At 48.9% G+C, this 18094-nt stretch overlaps 1 protein-coding gene across 2 annotated transcripts; it reads right to left on the reverse strand.

Moving 5' to 3' along the window:
* Positions 1-6468: 6468 nt before the first annotated feature.
* On the reverse strand, positions 6469-17146 carry ZBTB2 (zinc finger and BTB domain containing 2). 2 transcript variants are annotated; one of them, XM_063329305.1, is made up of 3 exons: positions 16735-17146; positions 12678-12861; positions 6470-10741 (listed from the first exon to the last, which is right to left on the reverse strand). In XM_063329305.1, exons 2-3 carry the CDS (start codon positions 12848-12850, stop codon positions 9379-9381), a joined length of 1536 nt encoding a protein of 511 aa, XP_063185375.1. In that variant the 5' UTR covers positions 12851-12861; positions 16735-17146; the 3' UTR covers positions 6470-9378. The 2 variants fall into 2 exon arrangements, with proteins under 2 accessions (XP_063185374.1, XP_063185375.1); XM_063329304.1 differs by lacking the exon at positions 16735-17146 and having other exon boundaries at positions 6469-10741; positions 12678-12883.
* Between the last annotated feature and the right edge of the window lie 948 nt (positions 17147-18094).

Consider the following 18094-nt stretch of genomic DNA (forward strand, 5'->3'; position numbering starts at 1 on the left):
AAACCAGCCTGAGGGGGGCGGGGGTAACGGCCGCCACCAACGGCACCAACGGCACCAACGGCACGGCGCTCCCACCCCGCGCATGCGCGGCGCGGCCGCAGGGCCGGCTGCTGCGCCGCGGGCGGCCGCTACAGCTCCCTGACGGGGCCGCCCCCGCCGATGCCTGCGGCCCCACGCCCCGCCCGAGGTACCGAGCGCCGCCGGACGCCGCCGAGCCGTGAGTGCCAGCCTCCGGCGGTCCGCGCCATCCCGCCCCGCGGCCTGCGCGCCCGAGCCCGCCCCGCCTGGCCCTCAGCTCCCCTGCGGCGGTCCTGGCTGCCCGGCCCGGGTGGGGCGCGTCGCTGTTATCATAGAGTCACAGAACGGGTTGGGTTGGAAGAGACCTTTAAAGGTCATCTTGTCCCACCCCCCTGCAAGGAACAGGGACATCTTCAGCTACATCAGGTTGCTCAGGGCCCCGTCCAACCTGACCTTGAATGTTTCCAGGGATGGGGCATCTACCACCTCTCTGGGCAACCTGTGCCAGTGCGTCACCACCCTCACTGTAGAAAATTTCTTCCTTGTATCTAGTCTGAATCTACCGTCTTTCAGTTTAAAGCCTTGTCCTATTGCAACAGGCCCTGCTAAAAAATTTGTCCCCATCTTTCCTGTAGGCCCCCTTTAGGTACTGGTAGGCCACTATAAGGTTTCCCTGGAGCCTTCTTTTCTCCAGGCTGAACAACCCCAACTCTCTCAGCCTGTCCTCATAGGAGAGGTGCTCCAGCCCTCTGATCATCCTTGTGGCCTCCTCTGGACCTGCTCCAACAGGTCCATGTCCTTCTTATGTTGGGGACTCCAGAGCTGGATGCCGTACTCCAGGTGGGGTCTCATGAGAGCAGAGTAGAGGGGGAGAATCACCTCCCTCGACCTGCTGGCCACGCTTCTTTTGTAACTTGCCGTTACTTTGGGTAGAACCTGCAGGCTCTGGCCTCTCGTGCTGAAAGTCAGTGTGCAGGTTGCCGCTCTGTCACCACAACTATCAATGCTTGATGTTGTAGGGAAAAGGAACATGTTCCTTATACAAGCCTTCTATGACAGGAGAGTGGTGCACAGTGACACACTTTTCAAGTCATACCTGTGGTATGTTTTTTTTAAATGTGGATTGTACTATATCTTTATTGAAAAATAATAAGTAGGGCAGGAGAACTTTGAGCTTTAATAAACTCAGCGAACAAGGGTGAAGTTTCTCCAAAGGTTCTTTTTTATTTCTTGTACACAAATCAGGACTTATCCTGGGTCTCTTTCCTTTATCAATATTGCCAAAGATGTCTCATGTGTTCCTCAAAATGAGATTTAAAAAAAATATTCTGTGTAAGAATGCAGTCATATGAAAGAATAAGATTACTATTGAACAATTATGACTCAGTATTCTGTGTATAAGTCTGTGTGTGGAGGGTTGTTTGCCATCAGTTGGAGTGGTGGTGGTTTGGTGATGGGGCATCACCTTCCTTTCCTCATCAGCACATACAAATCACATGCTTTGAGAGACTATTTCCCCTCACATCCTCCAAGTGCTGCTGTTGGGGTGGAAGGACCTGACCCAGCGTGTGTGTGTAGCCCTACTTGTTCTCCAGGCTTTACCCTTCTGTAGGGCAGTCAGGAAATACCTGCTTCTACTGGGGTGGGAAGCTCACGCTGGCGGTTTAACACCAGCACAGAGGCTGTGACCAGAGTTAATGTTCAGGGCTTCCCAAAAGCATGCACTTGTACCCATCCAGGGCTGCACTTGCAGGGACTAACTATGCCACCCAATTTGGAGTCAATTCCTTCTGAGGGAAAATGGTCTTGGTCAGTCCTGAATGGCAAATGCAATGGCATAATATATATATATAAAATATAAATTAAAATTTAATAATGTTTAAAATTACATATTTTCTTGTCAGTGAAGATGGGAAATGTCCACCCTTGTGTACCTGACACTGCAAGCCTTGGGACTCGGTGCTTTTGCGTGCTCTGTGTCCCACTGCGCAAAGGGCTCTCTGGGACAAGCCCGCTGCAAGGCAGGGCTGCGAGAGTCCTTTCTGCCCCCGCTGGCTTCCCAGTGCAGCCCCTCGGTACAGGAATGCCGCTCGGGAAATGCCCTTTGGGGTGTGCAGTGCCTGCCCCCGTGAAGGGCTGCCGGCCAGCGAGCCAGGACGCCTGGGTGGTTGCACTGGTGAGACTGCACCATCTAGTGCTGTCTTCTGAACACTCACCGCTTGCCTTTCAGCCAAAAGGAGGCCTAACCGGTTTCTCACAAGTCGACAGGGGTTGCACCTCAAATGTGTGTGGAACCATTCTTCCTGTTTCATAACACCCCAAAAGCTGGAGAAATTGATGTGGCAAAGGCAGCAGCTGCTTCTAGCTGCTCTCTTCCAATGATCTGGATGATCATATTATCAATGATCTGGATGAGGGGATTGAGTGCACCCTCAGTAAGTTTGCAGATGACACCAAACTAGGTGGGAGTGTTGATCTGCTTGAGGGTAGGAAGGCTCTACAGAGGGACCTGGACAGGCTGGATCAATGGGCCAAGGCCAACTGTATGAGGTTTAATAAGGCCAAGTGCCGGGTCCTGCATTTCGGTCACAACAACCCCAAGCAGCGCTACAGGCTTGGGGAAGAGTGGCTGGAAAGCTGCCCAGCAGAAAAGGACCTGGGGGTGCTGGTGGACGGCCAGCTTAACATGAGCCAGCAGTGTGCCCAGGTGACCAAGGCGGCCAACAGCATTCTGGCTTGTATCAGGAATAGCGTGTCCAGCAGGAGTAGGGAAGCGATCGTGCCTCTGTACTCGGCACTGGTGAGACCTCACCTTGAGTGCTGTGTTCAGTTCTGGGCCCCTCTGTACAAGAGGGACATTGAAGTGCTGGAGCGTGTCCAGAGGAGAGCTACCAGGCTGGTGAGGGGTCTGGAGACCAGGTCATATGAGGAGAGGCTGAGGGAGCTGGGAATGTTTAGCTTGGAGAAGAGGAGGCTGAGGGGAGACCTCATTGCCCTCTACAGCTACCTGAAAGGAGGCTGTAGAAAGGTGGGTGTTGGCCCCTTCTCCCAGGTGAACAATGACAGGACCAGAGGAAATGGTCTGAAGTTGCGGCAGGGGAGGTTTAGATTAGATATTAGGAGGAATTACTTTACTGAAAGAGTGGTCAGGCACTGGAACAGCCTGCCCAGGGAGGTGGTTGAGTCACCATCCCTAGAGGTATTTAAGAAACATGTAGATTTGGCTCTTCAGGGCATGCTCTAGTAGCAGAGATTGTAGGGAGGTTTCCTTGTGTGTGTATGGTTGGACTCGATGATCTCAAAGGTCCTTTGAAACCATGAAGATTCTATGATTCCCTGGTAGGGGAGCTTCCATCCAGCCTGGAGAGCCATTAAAGAGAAAAATGCATGACAGTGCTAACTTATGTCAGTGATGTACGTGTACAAAATGCAAATGTAAAATACTAAGTTGCTTCAGAGGTCTCTGAAGGGAAAAATGCAGATTCAGTTCTAGATTGCCAGCTGTATTCAGTGCCAGTCTGGATCAAGTCAGGAAAGGATAAGGCAACGGCAAAAACAGGGCCCAGACCCACAGCGGCTGCTCACTCGGCTCCTGCTCAGGCGCTGCCCTAAGGCACAGCTCCTGCGAAGGCCCGATGTGTGCAGGGAGCATCCCCTTCCTGCTGCAGGAAGAGCGGCAGGTGCGCTGGGTACTGAGGCCAGAAAGAGATTAGGGCTGCTGCCTCTGCAGCCTTGCAGAAGGAATGGTTTGGTAGTTTCTGATAAGCCTGGAAGTCTTCAGAACTAACTGCAACAAGCCACAGGAAAGGTGTAGACCAAATGTCCGAGCTGGAAGGCAGGAATCTGTCAGCTTATCCCAAAAAGCTTTCAGAAGCGGATCCACCTGCAGCGTGATGGAGTAAGAAGGATGAGCACCCTCACCCTTAGCCAGGCAACTGTTTTGCTCGTAAGTGTGTATTTAGTGACTTTGTGAGTTAATGAGCATGTGAATTGTTGAAGCAGTAAATTAGAGAATTGAGAATTTAGTTTGTCAAAAGAGGATTGAGCCCTTGTTTAATTTTTACCTAGTGAGCTCATGAAATAAAGCTTGATTCACAGAGTACCTTGCTCAGTGAATTTGAGAGACCTAAATGAACCATGACAATCCACAAAATAATTAATTGCTGAAACTGTAATTATATAATGCAGTAATAAAATGGAAAAAAGCTTTAACCATGTGGTTGAGAAATGAAGGAACAGGATTGAAGGAAACATGGATTTATTAGGAAGCTCCCTTAGAAATTGTTGGGGCTGCTTCGAAAGCAGGCCTGACGCAGTCATCAGGCTGGAGGCAGGCTGTGGATATGTGCTGAGGCATGCTGGGGTACCTCCTCCGCACTCAACAGAGCAGTACAGTAAGTGTGCATTTCTGTTAACTTGCATTTTGTGGCTCTGCTTCTCTTCTCTGAGTAGATTTCCTAAGGTTGCAAGAAAGCTTCAGTTTTGGCCAAAGCAACATAGCATGGACTGAATACGAGGAAGTCCTGCAGGCATCTCCTTTGGCGCAAGGGCTAAAATAGTGGCACTGCAAGGGTGGCAACAGTTACTGACAGCTGCTCAAAGACCCTGCTGAGCTCTGCACCTCAACACGTGTGATCTGTTCAAAAGCATGGATGCATAGACAGCACGGCAGCAAGGCTGTACTGCAGAGAATGCGTGTTTCGTGGTTTTGGCTGAATGTCATTAAAATATGTCCTTTTTAATTGCAGGCTTGATAGAAGCCCATATATAAGGACAGTCAGCTTCTTTTCTAGAGATGATCATGGATCATCTGGCAAATACACATTAACGAGGTGTGCTGCAAAAGACATCGCTTGTTTCTGTGTTTTGCACTGGCTTTGGTATGAGTGGGATGTCATTATCCAGTGAAAACAACAGGCATTTTTACGAACAAAAACAAATGAACAAAACAAGAGCTGTAGAAGTGGAAACATACTGCCTCAGGTAGGACAACAGCTGGGCTTTTTTAACAGACAGCCTTTATCACCACTGGTAGCGTATCACCTAGATTTCATTAGGAAGGTATGCTGCTGTAATTAACAGTGTAATATTTGCAGTGTTGAAGTTGGAATGTTGAATGGAATTTGTTTTCTTTCAGTCACCTAAATATTCCTCATCATTCATAACTATGAAGTATGTTGCCACATGGAAACATTTGTCAACTTTTAGGAAGGATGACAGACCTCCAAAATGAACTCTCCCTTAGTTCTGTCTACATTTTAAGATTAAACATGTGAAAATACAATCAAGGAAAAATACTTTAACTTGGTTAAGAATTAATCAATTTGGTCTTCAATTCCTTGATAATTGCTTGATAGTAATCTTCAGTTGCCGAAGACAACTAAAGAACCGTGTTATTCTCCAAAAAGGCATAGTACTGAAAAAAGGTAATCCTGCAGTTAAACAGATCGGGAAAAAACATTGCAAGGGATTATAATGCAACCAGGCACCACAGAACCTGCTTCCCTTTAATGTAAAAAGTTTTTGTAATGTCAAAGAAGTTATTTAAAGCAAAATAAAATAAATCTACTTTTTTTTTTTCCTTGTAACTGGTCGCCTTTTGTGACTGAAGCTATCATTTTATGGGATTTGGAGCTGAAGAGCCAGAAAGCAGATTTTCTAAACATCAAGAAAGCACCTTAAGGCCCTGTAGCATAAACAGGAGTACAGTTTAAACTACTGAATGCTTGTAACACTAGTACTTCTAATAAACTCTCCTTTAGCAGAATGATTATCAGATCAGTGAAGGAGAAGATATTCCATACAAAGTTGACAAAAAATGTTGATTGATTGGAGAGGACTGCAAACTTTGTTTTCAGAAGTCAATCATCTGTTACTTCTATTGAGCAGATAGATTTGTAGAAGCTTGGTACTTCTGAAGTCAAGGCAGAGGTGTTTTGTCAGGTGACATGCCTGGGAAATTAACTTTGAAGTTACTCCTTTGGAAGGATAATGGGGCTGAAGATCCATCCCACAGCCTTGAATGATGGCAGATTTTCACCAATTATTCAGTAGTCCCTGCAAAACTGTCTTCTTTCATTTGGTAGAAAAATCACAACTTCAGCAGGTGGGCAAACTCAATGAGTAATGAGCAACTTCGTCACAAATTTGAGTCAGAGATAAAGCCTGAAGTTATCTCCAACTGTAATAATAATTCAGATGGGATTTAACAAAGAAGCTTGAACAAAACTACAGTTGTGCTGTAATTACCCAAATTCCTGATGCAGCTTTTAATAACCAGAATATACTGTTTCTAATTCATTGCAGAGGAACAAACCGGCTCAAGCAGCGAGAGACAATGGCTTAAACATCACTATGGAGCATCAGACAATAAAGGGTATTTAAAATAAACCATTATGATAGCTGAACACATATAAAAATAATCTCTTTATTGTGATTTTTTTTTAATTTACCTGACAGTGTTATTTCTTAAGTATAAATATTATCAGGTGAAAGTATCTCTGCTGAGCCTGCAATTTCACATTTCTTGCAGTATCAGTGCTGGCATAACAAACTTCTTCCGCAACTGCTTGTTCCCTGCCCTACAGTGCCCCTTCTTTCTGGGCAGTACACCGGCTTGTGAGGCCACACTGCCCACCAGAGGAGGGACCTGCCCAACTGGGAGTCACGGCTTCCCACCCTCTTTGCCCTGGATGTTGCCAGCAGCGACACTAGCTTCAGTAAGCCTCCTCTCTGCTCATTTCTGCCCTTGCACAATCCCATGAGTTGTCTGAAGGCCCCTGCGGAGCTAAAATTGGGAACAGATTTGACAGAAAAATAGCATTTTTAAGACTGGTTGTTTTCCAGTGGAATCAGTTCACTTGAGCCCATTCAACACGTAACTGAGCAAACAACATGTTCTCCAAACAGTAGGGAAGAAGAGGCGAGAGCAGGAATAAGGTAAGGACCCGGGGCTGATAAATGTCCCACAAAAAAAGGGTGGGGCCATATGTACCCTTCTGATACAACCAGCCACCTGGGGAGTTGAGCTAAACTGTTGTACTCTACACTGGCACAGAGCTGGAGCTCTGAAGGAAAAAAAATAAAAATAAAAAGAGCATCTGACTAAGCAGTAACTAATAGCTGAGGCGGCAGCACCTTTAGCAGCTGTAGTCATTTTGGAAATGAACTTGTGAACTATCCCCTAAACCACAGCTACCTCAAAAGCCAATCTTACACTGAATGAGGAAAGATTTATTTTGTTGTCCTACTCTGAAAGCATTTCAGATTAAGTGAGATGAAATAAAAAGCACATATTATATTGGTAGATGAAGATCATAAAAAAATTTTAAAATGGGCAACACTAAAATAATTCTGTAAGATGTTGGGTTTTTTTACCTCAAAACACTTTTATACTTTGAAGTAAAATAGATTTTAAATCTATTACTCTAATACAAGAGAGATAATAAACTCAACACCACTGACAATAAACTTTACAATAATTGTCACGTTATAATAAATGGGAAAAAAAATGAGTATGTAGTGACTTTTTGTGCTAAATCCACTGTTTTAAGCTTTAGTAAGCTATTTGTTCATCTGTACGAGGGAGGTTTTAGTCCAATACACAGACTACATCGCTTGGCTTTTAAACCAACTAAGAGCTCTTTTAGGAAGATCGAAAGCCAACAACCTTTCATCTTCAACTCAATAAATCATATCCCATTTAATTCAGTTTTTATTCAATGAAATGATGTATAAAAACTTACAAATCTGAGAACTTAACTATACACAAAAAGATGATATTCAGTTTAAACGTATACACAGAGAAGAGCTGTGGTTTGTGACTTGCCCTCTCCCGCCCCTCCCCCCAAAACACACACTGTCTCCATTTATGACGGGGCACTTGTTCTGTCCGCTTTGTTGGCCCAGTAATTGCTCGGTGGGCTTCATTGCTGCTGTCAGTTTGGGTTTTTAGGCTACCAGCAAAAAATCTGGGCATCCATATAAAATAATAAGAATCAGGAACTTGATTTTTAACACAAAGATGCAGTGCTACCATCAGCAGTAACTAAAACTACAGAATTCACCCTTTTGGTTTTTGCAGACTTTGTCTTGGCTTTGAAAATAACGGGACTCTCACAGAGCAGAATTTGCCAGCCAGCACTACAGATTCACTTTAAAACAACCATGATCCCCTGTTGCTAGAATGTCTCTGCATCACTTGCCACTAGACCAAGTGAAATCACGGACATTCCTTGCCTGAGTAAGGCAATAAAGTTTTTCTCTCTCCTTTCATCCAGAATGACTCAAACCTATAGGTAACCCCACATGCACGTGCTGCACTGATGATGGTACAGTGCTCACCAGTATGTCACTTCTCTAGTTTCCTTTGTAGCTTGGGTGACAACACTTACCTATTAGCTTCTCTTCAACAGGCCAATAAAAATGCACACAGCTCAGGACGTTATAAATTTGATTAAAAATAACCTGTGCAATGACTAATTTTTTTAAACAATTGAAAGACTTTCTGGCCTGAATCTTGAGAGCAGACAGCCAGTCACTTAAAAAGGATGTGTGCATTTATTTACCTGTACCAAATATACACACAAACACTTTATATATATATATATAAAATCTTTATACATATACAGTATTTTATATATATATATAAAGATTGCCATCACATTATTATTACAGCTACTTAAGTCAAAATTTGACTAAGTAACTACTTTGCTTGACTCAATGCTATCTGGAACAGATACCCAAAGGCATACTTGAAGGAAAACGTAAGGCTAAAAGAAACCCAACACCCTCAGCTCTTTTTAACACGATGAACAGAGAGTTTTGCATTCTTTGAGAAAAGTTGAGGGTTTTGAGTTATAACCTTAATCAACTTGCATGTGGACTTCTAAGAAGCATGGTGTTTTAATTTGCCAGATCTTCTCAAAATGCCTTTTACCAGGGAAACTAATATATATATATATATTCTTTGCTTACCAAACCGATACTCTGTTTCTCATTACACTCATCATTGTATCTAAATACACTTTTAAGCAATCTAAATTTTGTTTAAAATGTATTAAATTTGAATTAACTAATACTATCAACATAGTTAGCTGGATTATTTTTTCACACGTTCCTTTGTATTAAAATCAATTATGTTGTGGTTTGATGCAAGACCTTTTTGTTTGTTTTGGTGGGAGAGGCAAAGTCCAATTTCCTAACATGCCAGTACAGTTCTGGTTGCTGAAGACAAAGGGTGGGAAGGAGGCTGGTGGAAAAGATGGCAGGGGTAAGTGAGGTAAGAGGTGAGGGGAGGAAAAAATTGATTTAATAAAAAATGAGTAAAGAAACTTTAAAAAATTGATATAGGTTTCACATTCAGTCTAACAACACTGCTTCCTGCTCCTTTTTGATGGAGGCTAACACTGCATTATCAGTCTCTGTGGCTTCTGTGTCCCCACCACCTAGCAGAATGGAGCGATCTTCTTCTAGTGTAAAGACAGAGTTTTGATTTTGGCACGAATGTTTGACTACTTCATTGGGAGTTGAAAAAGTTTTGTCACACAAGTTACATTTGTAGGGCTTGTTGGTCTGTACTAGCATGTTGTCCATTTGACTGCCTTCCTCGAAAGTACAGAGTTCCAGAGTCTGTTTGTCCACCATCGTGTACGTGTCCATGCTCTGGTTTAGGCACACGTGTCTGGCAGCCTGGTTAGCCCTACAAAAGCTTTTGTCACAAGTGCTGCACTTGAAGGGCTTGCCGGTGTGTATGTACATGTGCTCCCTCCAGTGGCTTTTCTGAATAAATTTGCGACCACAGATGGAACATTCGTATTTCCGTCTTTTTACTTCCCTCTCTTGATCTGCCTGCTCCAAGTTGTCTATGTCTGCGATATCGGAGGGGGGCGGTGTCTCTGACTGCTGCTGCCCATCAATTATTGGGGAGTCTGAGATCTGCTGCAGCTCGCTGTCACTAATCATCCCTGCTTCAGGCACTTCCACGGCATCTTTATCAGCTGTGTTGTTACAGAGAGACAAAGAAATATTACTTTCTCCCTGCTGGCTAGACGTGAAGGGAACTCCCGTGTGGATCTGCAGGTGCTCACGCAAACTGCTTCGCAAATTGAACCGGCGACCGCAGAGGTGGCAGGCATAGTACTTTGGGAAGCTGCCATTCCTTTTCATAATGCTTGGCTTGACATGTGCTATTGTGAGTGAGGCAGGCTGTTCATCTGAAGAAGATGCTTCCATGTTGGCCTCTTCTCCTGCAGGTGAATTATTACCAGCAGCAGACACCAATTCTGGAGACAAAGAAGATGGCAATGGGTCAGAAGTGGACATATTTGTCCGGGTCACTTGTGGCAGAGTCGTAGCTAACTGCGAGAGCTGTGAGCCTTCGGAAACCTGCTCTTGGTTCATCCGTGATGTCTGTGGCCTTGGTTCTCGCCCGAGTTTGTCAGTCGCTGACGTAACCTTAGTGGGATGTCTTATCTGGTGATCTGCAATCTGAATGCCATATAATGAAGATGCTAATGGAAAAACTTGATCCGGGTGAGAAAAAGTTCCCTGACTTGCAAGGCTGGCCTCTTGAATTAGTGGATATGCATGCAGAAACTTTATTCCTTGTTCTAGTCGAACTGGGTCAATGAGTTGCGGTGCCATCTTCCCAGTGTACATCAAATGCAAGAGATAACTGAAGATATCTGGCTGTATGTCAGTCGCTTTCAAACGGACACATTCACTGAAAAGTGAAACAAAATGATCAATAAGAGATAAGGAAAATGTTATTCAAACACAGATAAAAATTAGAGGCATCTACTTAAATTCAAAAGACAGAATCTGCAATAAATATAGAGAAATACTTTAACGTAAAAGAGCTAATTTTGTTGCCTACTTGAAAGATGACATTTTTTTCCTCAGGGAAGTAACTGGCTTGAAAGACAAAGCTGTCCCATTGCAATCTACACCTTTCTAAACTGCTGTTATGTTATAGATCTGTTGTCACACAATAATATATTTTATAAATTGCAAAGATATTTCCCCCCTTTTTTTGGTTGGATTCAAACCCGTCCGTAGCTAAATTAAAACGTGCTAGCACTGAACTCTACATTCACAATCCATTAAACTTTTCCTTGGTACTCAGCCCTGAAAACACATAAAATTCACCCGGCAACGTGCTTGTTTGGCTTCTATGACTTACTGCTGTTTACAGCTATAGTTCTGCAAATGTGTGGTATCACCTTGCCCCAACTGCATCACGACCCAGCAACCATGCAGGACAGGGTGTGAATCCCCTGAGGGACCTGATGCAACAGCTGCAGCCTGGGCACATCTAACCCATGGAGGATGGGCTCCTTACAAAGCAGAGTGCTAGCTTCTTCCCTTGAATAGGGAGGAAGAAGGCGTACCACTGGTGTTAGCCTTAGTCAGCCTAACAGTCCCTTGGTTACAGTGCTCAACAAAGGGAAACCCTGTGGCTCTGATGCCCTCTGCAGCCTAACAGACTGAAGCCAACACCATCCTCCAGCTGAGACCATGCCCTGCACATCAGCCTTAGGATACTTTGGACCGAAACACACATCACTCCTCTGGCTGAAGCTGGATCTCTGTGCAGAAAGAGAGGCAAGGTTCACATAAGAAAGAAAATCAGGAACATCTTGGTTAGGCTAGTTAGCTAACAGGAGAGGATCTGGGATTCTCATTGTTTTTCAGAGTTACTTCTAGCTCTTACATTAAACAAACATTAAATAAAAGACAGAATCCAGAAACAGATGTGACTGCGGACTGCAGTATGAATGCTCTAAGCACAGTAGGCTACCAAGCCGAGGAGGAAATTATAGCCAATTCTTCCATTTCTTAAGGTGTACCCTTCTTGAACTCTCTCTCTGACTGCTTTTCAATTCAGATATATTACTCAAAAGTAAACTTTGCAGTGCTGTCTTCCAGGAATGACTGCGCACTCTTGTCGGAGCATCAAGACTGATACATCTGCCTGCAGTCCTGTCTCAGAAGTGTAAATGCACTTCTGTCCTTGATGTTTACTTTTGGCTAAGAACTCTTAGCCAAAGAGTTAAGAGTTTCACTCACTTAACATAAACTTTTTGAGATAGTTCAAGTAATTATGAAAAAGAAAAGACCAAAAAAAATCTCTTTAAAACAGTCTTACACTTTTGTTATCGTTTTAATGCCCTCCATGTAAGACTGCCTGCAAAAAAACACCAACCCCAAACCCCACAAGTTCCCTTATTTTCCAGCACTATATAGTATTTTATTACTTAACTGACTTTGGTGAACTGTAAAAAAAAATGAAACATATTAACCTCTTTTTATAAGTGCATTTCTCAAAATTTCCTAGCAAATACTTATTAGGTTGTATATAATGTTACGGAAATGTCAAGAATAACACCAAGACAGAATAGAGGATAGTAAGTGGGGGAAGGAAAGTGCAAGAGCGAAGACAGTGACTTGCGCTAAATTATACCATTAGTGTTAATGAATCACAGTTCAACTTTAACATGTTTTAAACTGAGATTCTAGTTTGCAGATAAGACTGGATTCCATATTCCTTATGTCACAGCAACAGGCAAAAAGAACGTTTTCATGTTTCAAAATGTTGCTAGACCCCCTTACCTTAGCTAACTGAACAACATTTAAACAGTGAACCTTTTTATAGTTACCTGGTTTGATGAACAAATAACATCTTGAAGTAGTTGGAGAAAGAAGCAAGGACTGACTTGTGTGCCTTGAAGTAGACATCACCAATGGCAACTGTGCAGTCACACAGGAAACCAAACTCTCTCTGAGCATTTAGTTGCTGCAGCAGAATAAGTCCATGGTTGGCCAAATCCATTTTTTTACACTCTGAAAAGCAAACGACTTCCATGTAAAACTTGACAGTAGATGCACGATGCAACAGTAACTGTCTTTTAATAGATAGTTTTCTCTAATATCCTCACGTCATGCTTTAGTAACACCTCTTAATCCCAAGCTACTGTATAAATGATATCTTATGCACAGGCAAGGATCTCTGTTCCATGACGGGCAATGCAATACACAAAGGTGCAAGTGATTTGCTGAGTCTTAAAGAGCAAAGCAGTGCCAGGGCTAAAGAGTTCGGAAAAGGCATGGCAGGGGGACTTGCACACAGAAACATAAACAGCTAAAGGACAGAAAGAAATATTAATAAGTAATAAACACATCTATTTGTAATTCAAAGAATGATGTATTTTGGCTACCACTTGTCTGTTCAAATGGGAAAAATAAATCTCCCTTCTGGTATCAGTCACCCTTACCTAAATGGGTGGGAGGGACAAGAGCAGAACCCAATAAAAGACAAGTTAGATAACTTCTATGTAAAAGAGAGAGATACTGAAAATTCAGGTTAAAAGTATATGTCCATCCAGCTGGATCCAAACCCAACAATAAATAATTAAGCATTTCTGATGGTTATGCCCTCTCTTGGGAAATACCAGATACATGTCTGAGTCTTCCCAGGCTGAATCAGTGAATTCATTCCAGCTACTGGGAAGCCCTTTGGACTATCAGAACAGGAGGAGCCAATCTTTTCACACAACAACTATTTGTTTATTTATTGAGATCAGCTACAACAGCATTCTGTAAGGAGCCTGTGTGCCGGAGTGCCTTGCGCTCGCCTAGCAAATCAAGAAACCTGACGGGGGAAAGGTGCAGTTCCGTTCATCAGCACAAGGTAGGTGAAACAAGGCCACCAAGCTGAGCCCCCCTCAGCCAGAGCTTCCGCAGCCCCCCCCCCGCGCTTCCTTGTGCCAGCTGCTGGAGGCTGCCCTCAAAGAGCTACCTAAGAACTATACATTTTTTCTCAAGGATTCGAGGGCAGCCTTGGAAGCAAAAATTGATAACTTGGGGGGGAAAAAACAGCCAGGGAAACACATTAGGGCAGTTGCATACGGTTGGGTGGATGAATATACAGCTTGTAAGATCAACAAGTGGATATAAATTTAACCAAAACAAATAGAGCTTTGGGCAGAAAAAGTGAAAGTATGAAGTAATGTAGGTCTGTACATAGCCAGGTATAACAGCAAAAGAAGTCAACAAGGTACCTAGGCACCTTGTGCCCGGAACAGTGCAGATGCTCTATGAGCAGAAAAGAAAGAGAAAGTGAAACCAGAAGCAGATCAAAAGTGGCAGATTTATGAAGAGCCTTGGTTCCCCCCCCCCCCCGATTTAGTAGGAAGTTATCAAAATTTTAGGTAAGGTACAAACAGCTTGTTTCTTCTACACAGTAAGAGTGTGGCTTTTCAGGAAAGAGAATAAAAGCATATTCCGCATATACCAATATGTTTAGTCATTGGAGAAACAAGTATTTCTACTTGCTGGAGAGTGAAGAATGTCCTTGTATTTAAACCAAGAACCAGGCTGACCAAACGCGTTCCTTTACATTCACATGATTTAAGGTACAGTAGATTATTTTCCTACAGTTAGTAAGAGAAAAAGACACAGATTCCAACTCTCTTCAGGTCCATCCTCTCCTCCCTAAATTACTGTTTGAATAATTATGTTCGTAGAAACAATATGCTAAAATCCTCTCCCTCTCTCCAAGAGAGGGAGCACTCGCTGTCAGCAGTAACAAAAATCATGTTTATCATTATTTAATCCTGCAAGATGCTCCATGCAGGTAGACTCTGTGATGTTACGGAAAACACACTTTTTTTTTTTTGGTAGCTTTAATTTAGATTATTCTACATGCTACATTTTTTAATTCATTGGTGCTGAGTCTTGCTTGTACATGGACAGCAAAGCTTGTCAGGCAGAGCAAACCTTTGATGTGAGGGAACTCAACGCCAGAAAGGCATTCTTTCTAGTTATTATCATCCCAAGTTTGTTTATAGTTTAGCTTATAGTTTCACCCTTACCCAAACAACAGCGGAGGTGGCAGCTGAAGCTGTTACCCTGCCTCAGAGACCTGAATTAATCTCTTCCCAAAATGATCCGGTGTTTCAACACATGCGCAACACTGAAGTTTTTGTGTGTGTTTGAAAGATGGTTAAATGCTATGAACTGGAAGCACTGGATGAATTACACTCTAAGGAAATTATATGGCAGAGGAAGAGAGCAAGGGAAGCACTCTGCCTCCCTCTTTCACATAGAAGGGTACGTTACAGGCATGCCTATGTTCCGGAATTTTACCCTTAGCTGAACAAAACGATGACCAGCACCAGCACGGGCGTATTTTAGTGCTGTGTAAAACACTCCTTGCGCCCCCAAGCCCGACGGGGACGGCCCTTCCCTCGCGGGGATGACCGGCCGGCCCGGCTCAGCCGCATCGCAACTCTCTGAATTACCTAATTTTGCTCGACGGCGGGGGAAAACACCACGCGAGGCCGAGCCCGTTGGGAAGGCGCGCGTTTGCCTCGGCGACCCCGGCGGGGAGGGCGGTGGGCGCCAGCCAGGGGTGAGGTACCGCGAAAGGGCCGGTACCGCACCCCGGCGGCGAAGACGCGGCCCGAGGAGAAAATCGCCGGCAGGGCTGAGGGAGGGGAAGCGCGCAGAGAGCGGCACCGCCCGGGCGGGGGACGCCGGCCGCGCTGACGGAAACCAGCTGCCGGGCCCGGCCCAGCGCTCCGCCCTCGTACCCCTCGGCGGACGCCGAACCTCCCGCCCCGCCGCCCGGCAGGCCCCGGAGCCCCGGCGGCGGTCGGAGAATCCGCGCTGGGGCCCGGCCCGGCTTCGGCCCCAGACCCGCCCGCCACAACGGGACCGCGCGCGCGCGCCGGCAGCGGCAGGCGGGAATGGGGGGGCGCGCGCCGCCCAGGCGCTCCCGCCGCCTGCCGGCGCCGTAGCGCGCGGCGGGAGGGGGGGGGGCGTGGCTTGCCGCCCCCCCCCCCCCCCCCCCGGCGGAGTCACGCTCGGCCTCTGTGGCACACAGGTGACGGCGCCCTCCCATTGGCCGCCGGGGCGGAAGGCCGGGTGGCCGCGCGCCGCTCTCACTGGCTGCGCCCCGCCCCTCCTCCCCTCCTCCCCCCCCCGCCTCCGCCCTCCCACCCCCATTCCCCCACCCTCCCCCCTCCCCCCCGCGCACGCCACGCGCGCACGGACGGACGGAGACGGCGCGAGACGCAGCGCGAGCGGAGCCGCCAGGGCGCGCGAGACGGGAACCGCCGCCGCCGCCGCCGGGGCCGCCCAGCCTCTGCGAGGAGAGAGAGACAGGCGGGGCCGCCCCTCCCGCGCCGCGCGGCGCCCTCCCCCCTCCCTCCCTCCCCCGCCCCGCCCCGCGCCCTGCCGGATACCGCCGGACGGGAGGGGGGGGCCGCCCCGCCGCGGGCGGGAGGGCGCGCGGGCCCCAACCGGCCGAGCCCGGAGGCACCAGCACCCTTCCCCCCCCCGCCTCCTCCCCCTTCCCCGCACCCTCGGCGCGGCCCACCTACCCCCGGCGCGGCCCTCTTCCTCCCCCCCCCCCCCCGGGCTGTGTCCCGGATGGAGCCGCCCGGTCCGGCCCGGCGCGGCGGGGGTTTGTCAGGAGGCCAGGCAGCCCCGGCGGCGCCAGGCGCGGCCCCTCCGCGCCCCCCTCAACCCGCCCGGGCGCCCCTCACACACAATGAGGAGGTAGGGCCCAGCAGGCCCCGCCGCGCCGCGCCCCCCCGCCCGCCCGCCGCCGCCTCAGCCCGGGCCCGCGGCCGGTGCGGCGGGGCCGGGCGCACGTGCGGGCGGCGGCGGGGATCCCCCCGCGGGTGGCGGCGCGGCGCGGCCGGTGCTCACCTGGGGGGCGCGGGCCGCCGAGGCGCCTGGTGCCGCGCGGGCCGCCGCCGTCTCCGCGCCCAGCAGCAGCAGCAGCGGTAACAACGGAGTCAGCGCGGCGGCGGCGGCGGCGGCTTTTCCTGTCCGGTTACGTTAGGGTCACATGACCGAGAGCGGAGCACAGAGGCTGCAGCGAGGAGCCCCCGCCGGGGGGGAGGGGAGGCGGCGAGCGCTGTGGCGGCGGCGGCAGCAGCAGCAGGAGCCACCCAGCCCCCGCCCGCCCCTCCCTCCCCCGCCCGCCCGGCGGGACCGGCCCCGCCGCCGCCTCCCGGGCACCCCCCCGGGCCCGACAGCAGCCGCCCCCGGCCGAGCGGGGCGCGGGCGCTGCGGCGGGCGCGCTGCCCCTTTAAAACTCCCGGGGGGGCGGCCCTCTCCCTTCCCCCCCACCCCCCCCAGCACCGCGCCGCTCGCCGCCGGGCGGGGGCGGACCCTCCGCCGCCAGCGCCCCCTCCGCCGCCCGGGCTGCGGGATAACGGGCCGGGCCGGGCCAGGCGGCTGCCGGCTCCTCGGCGGGGCCCGGCTTGGGGCCGCGGCGGGTGCGGGGACGGGACGGGGCGGGGCGGCGCTGCGCTTCGCTTGCCGCTGCCGCCTTCCCGGCGCCCTCGCCGCGGCGGCAGAGGCTGCCCGCCGCCGGGGGCGCCCGGCCTCGGCGCCGGGGGGTACCGGGTGGCTGCTGCCGGGCGGTGCTTGGCGGCCAGGCGAGGTTCGGGCGGCGTGTGGGGGGGCGTCCCTCCTGTGTGTCCGTCCCGTTCCGCCTCCCCCCCAGCTCTCCCGGGGAGAAGTGGCGGGCGCAGGTGCGTCCCTCCGCTTCCCGCCGAGCCAGCGGGGATGGGGGAGATGGAGACGAACCGGCGGCCGTAGGAGGGGAGGGGTAGCGGGACGCGGTGTTCCCGGGGCGCTCGGGCACGAACTTTGTGAGCGGGTGTCCCCGTCCCCCGGGCTTCTCTCCAGGTGTCATTTATAGCGCGGTCTTCGCTCGGGGCTGCGAGGCCCGGCCGGAGCTGTCAGGCGGGAGGTTACGGGTTCACTTGTCAAAAAGAGTCACTCAGGGCAGAAAAGTGGAAAGCTTGGCTTGGCTCGTTGGCAGTTCAGGTGGGCAAGTTGTTTGAACTGGATGTTTTTAACTCGTCTGTTTAAGGAGGGGGCACATAGCAGTCTTCTCGAAAAATCCAATCTGCAGTTTTGGGCAACGGCAGATTTGGGTTGCAGTGGAGCACCGAGGGAACGTGGCTGCAGTCAGGCCTCGTTTTATCCAAATCTAAAGCGTGCTATCGGATTCATGGGTGCTGATAAAACTGCACAAATATATGCGCTAACGGAC

Source organism: Chroicocephalus ridibundus, chromosome 3 (genome assembly GCF_963924245.1).
Source record: "Chroicocephalus ridibundus chromosome 3, bChrRid1.1, whole genome shotgun sequence".
Taxonomy (NCBI): domain Eukaryota; kingdom Metazoa; phylum Chordata; class Aves; order Charadriiformes; family Laridae; genus Chroicocephalus; species Chroicocephalus ridibundus.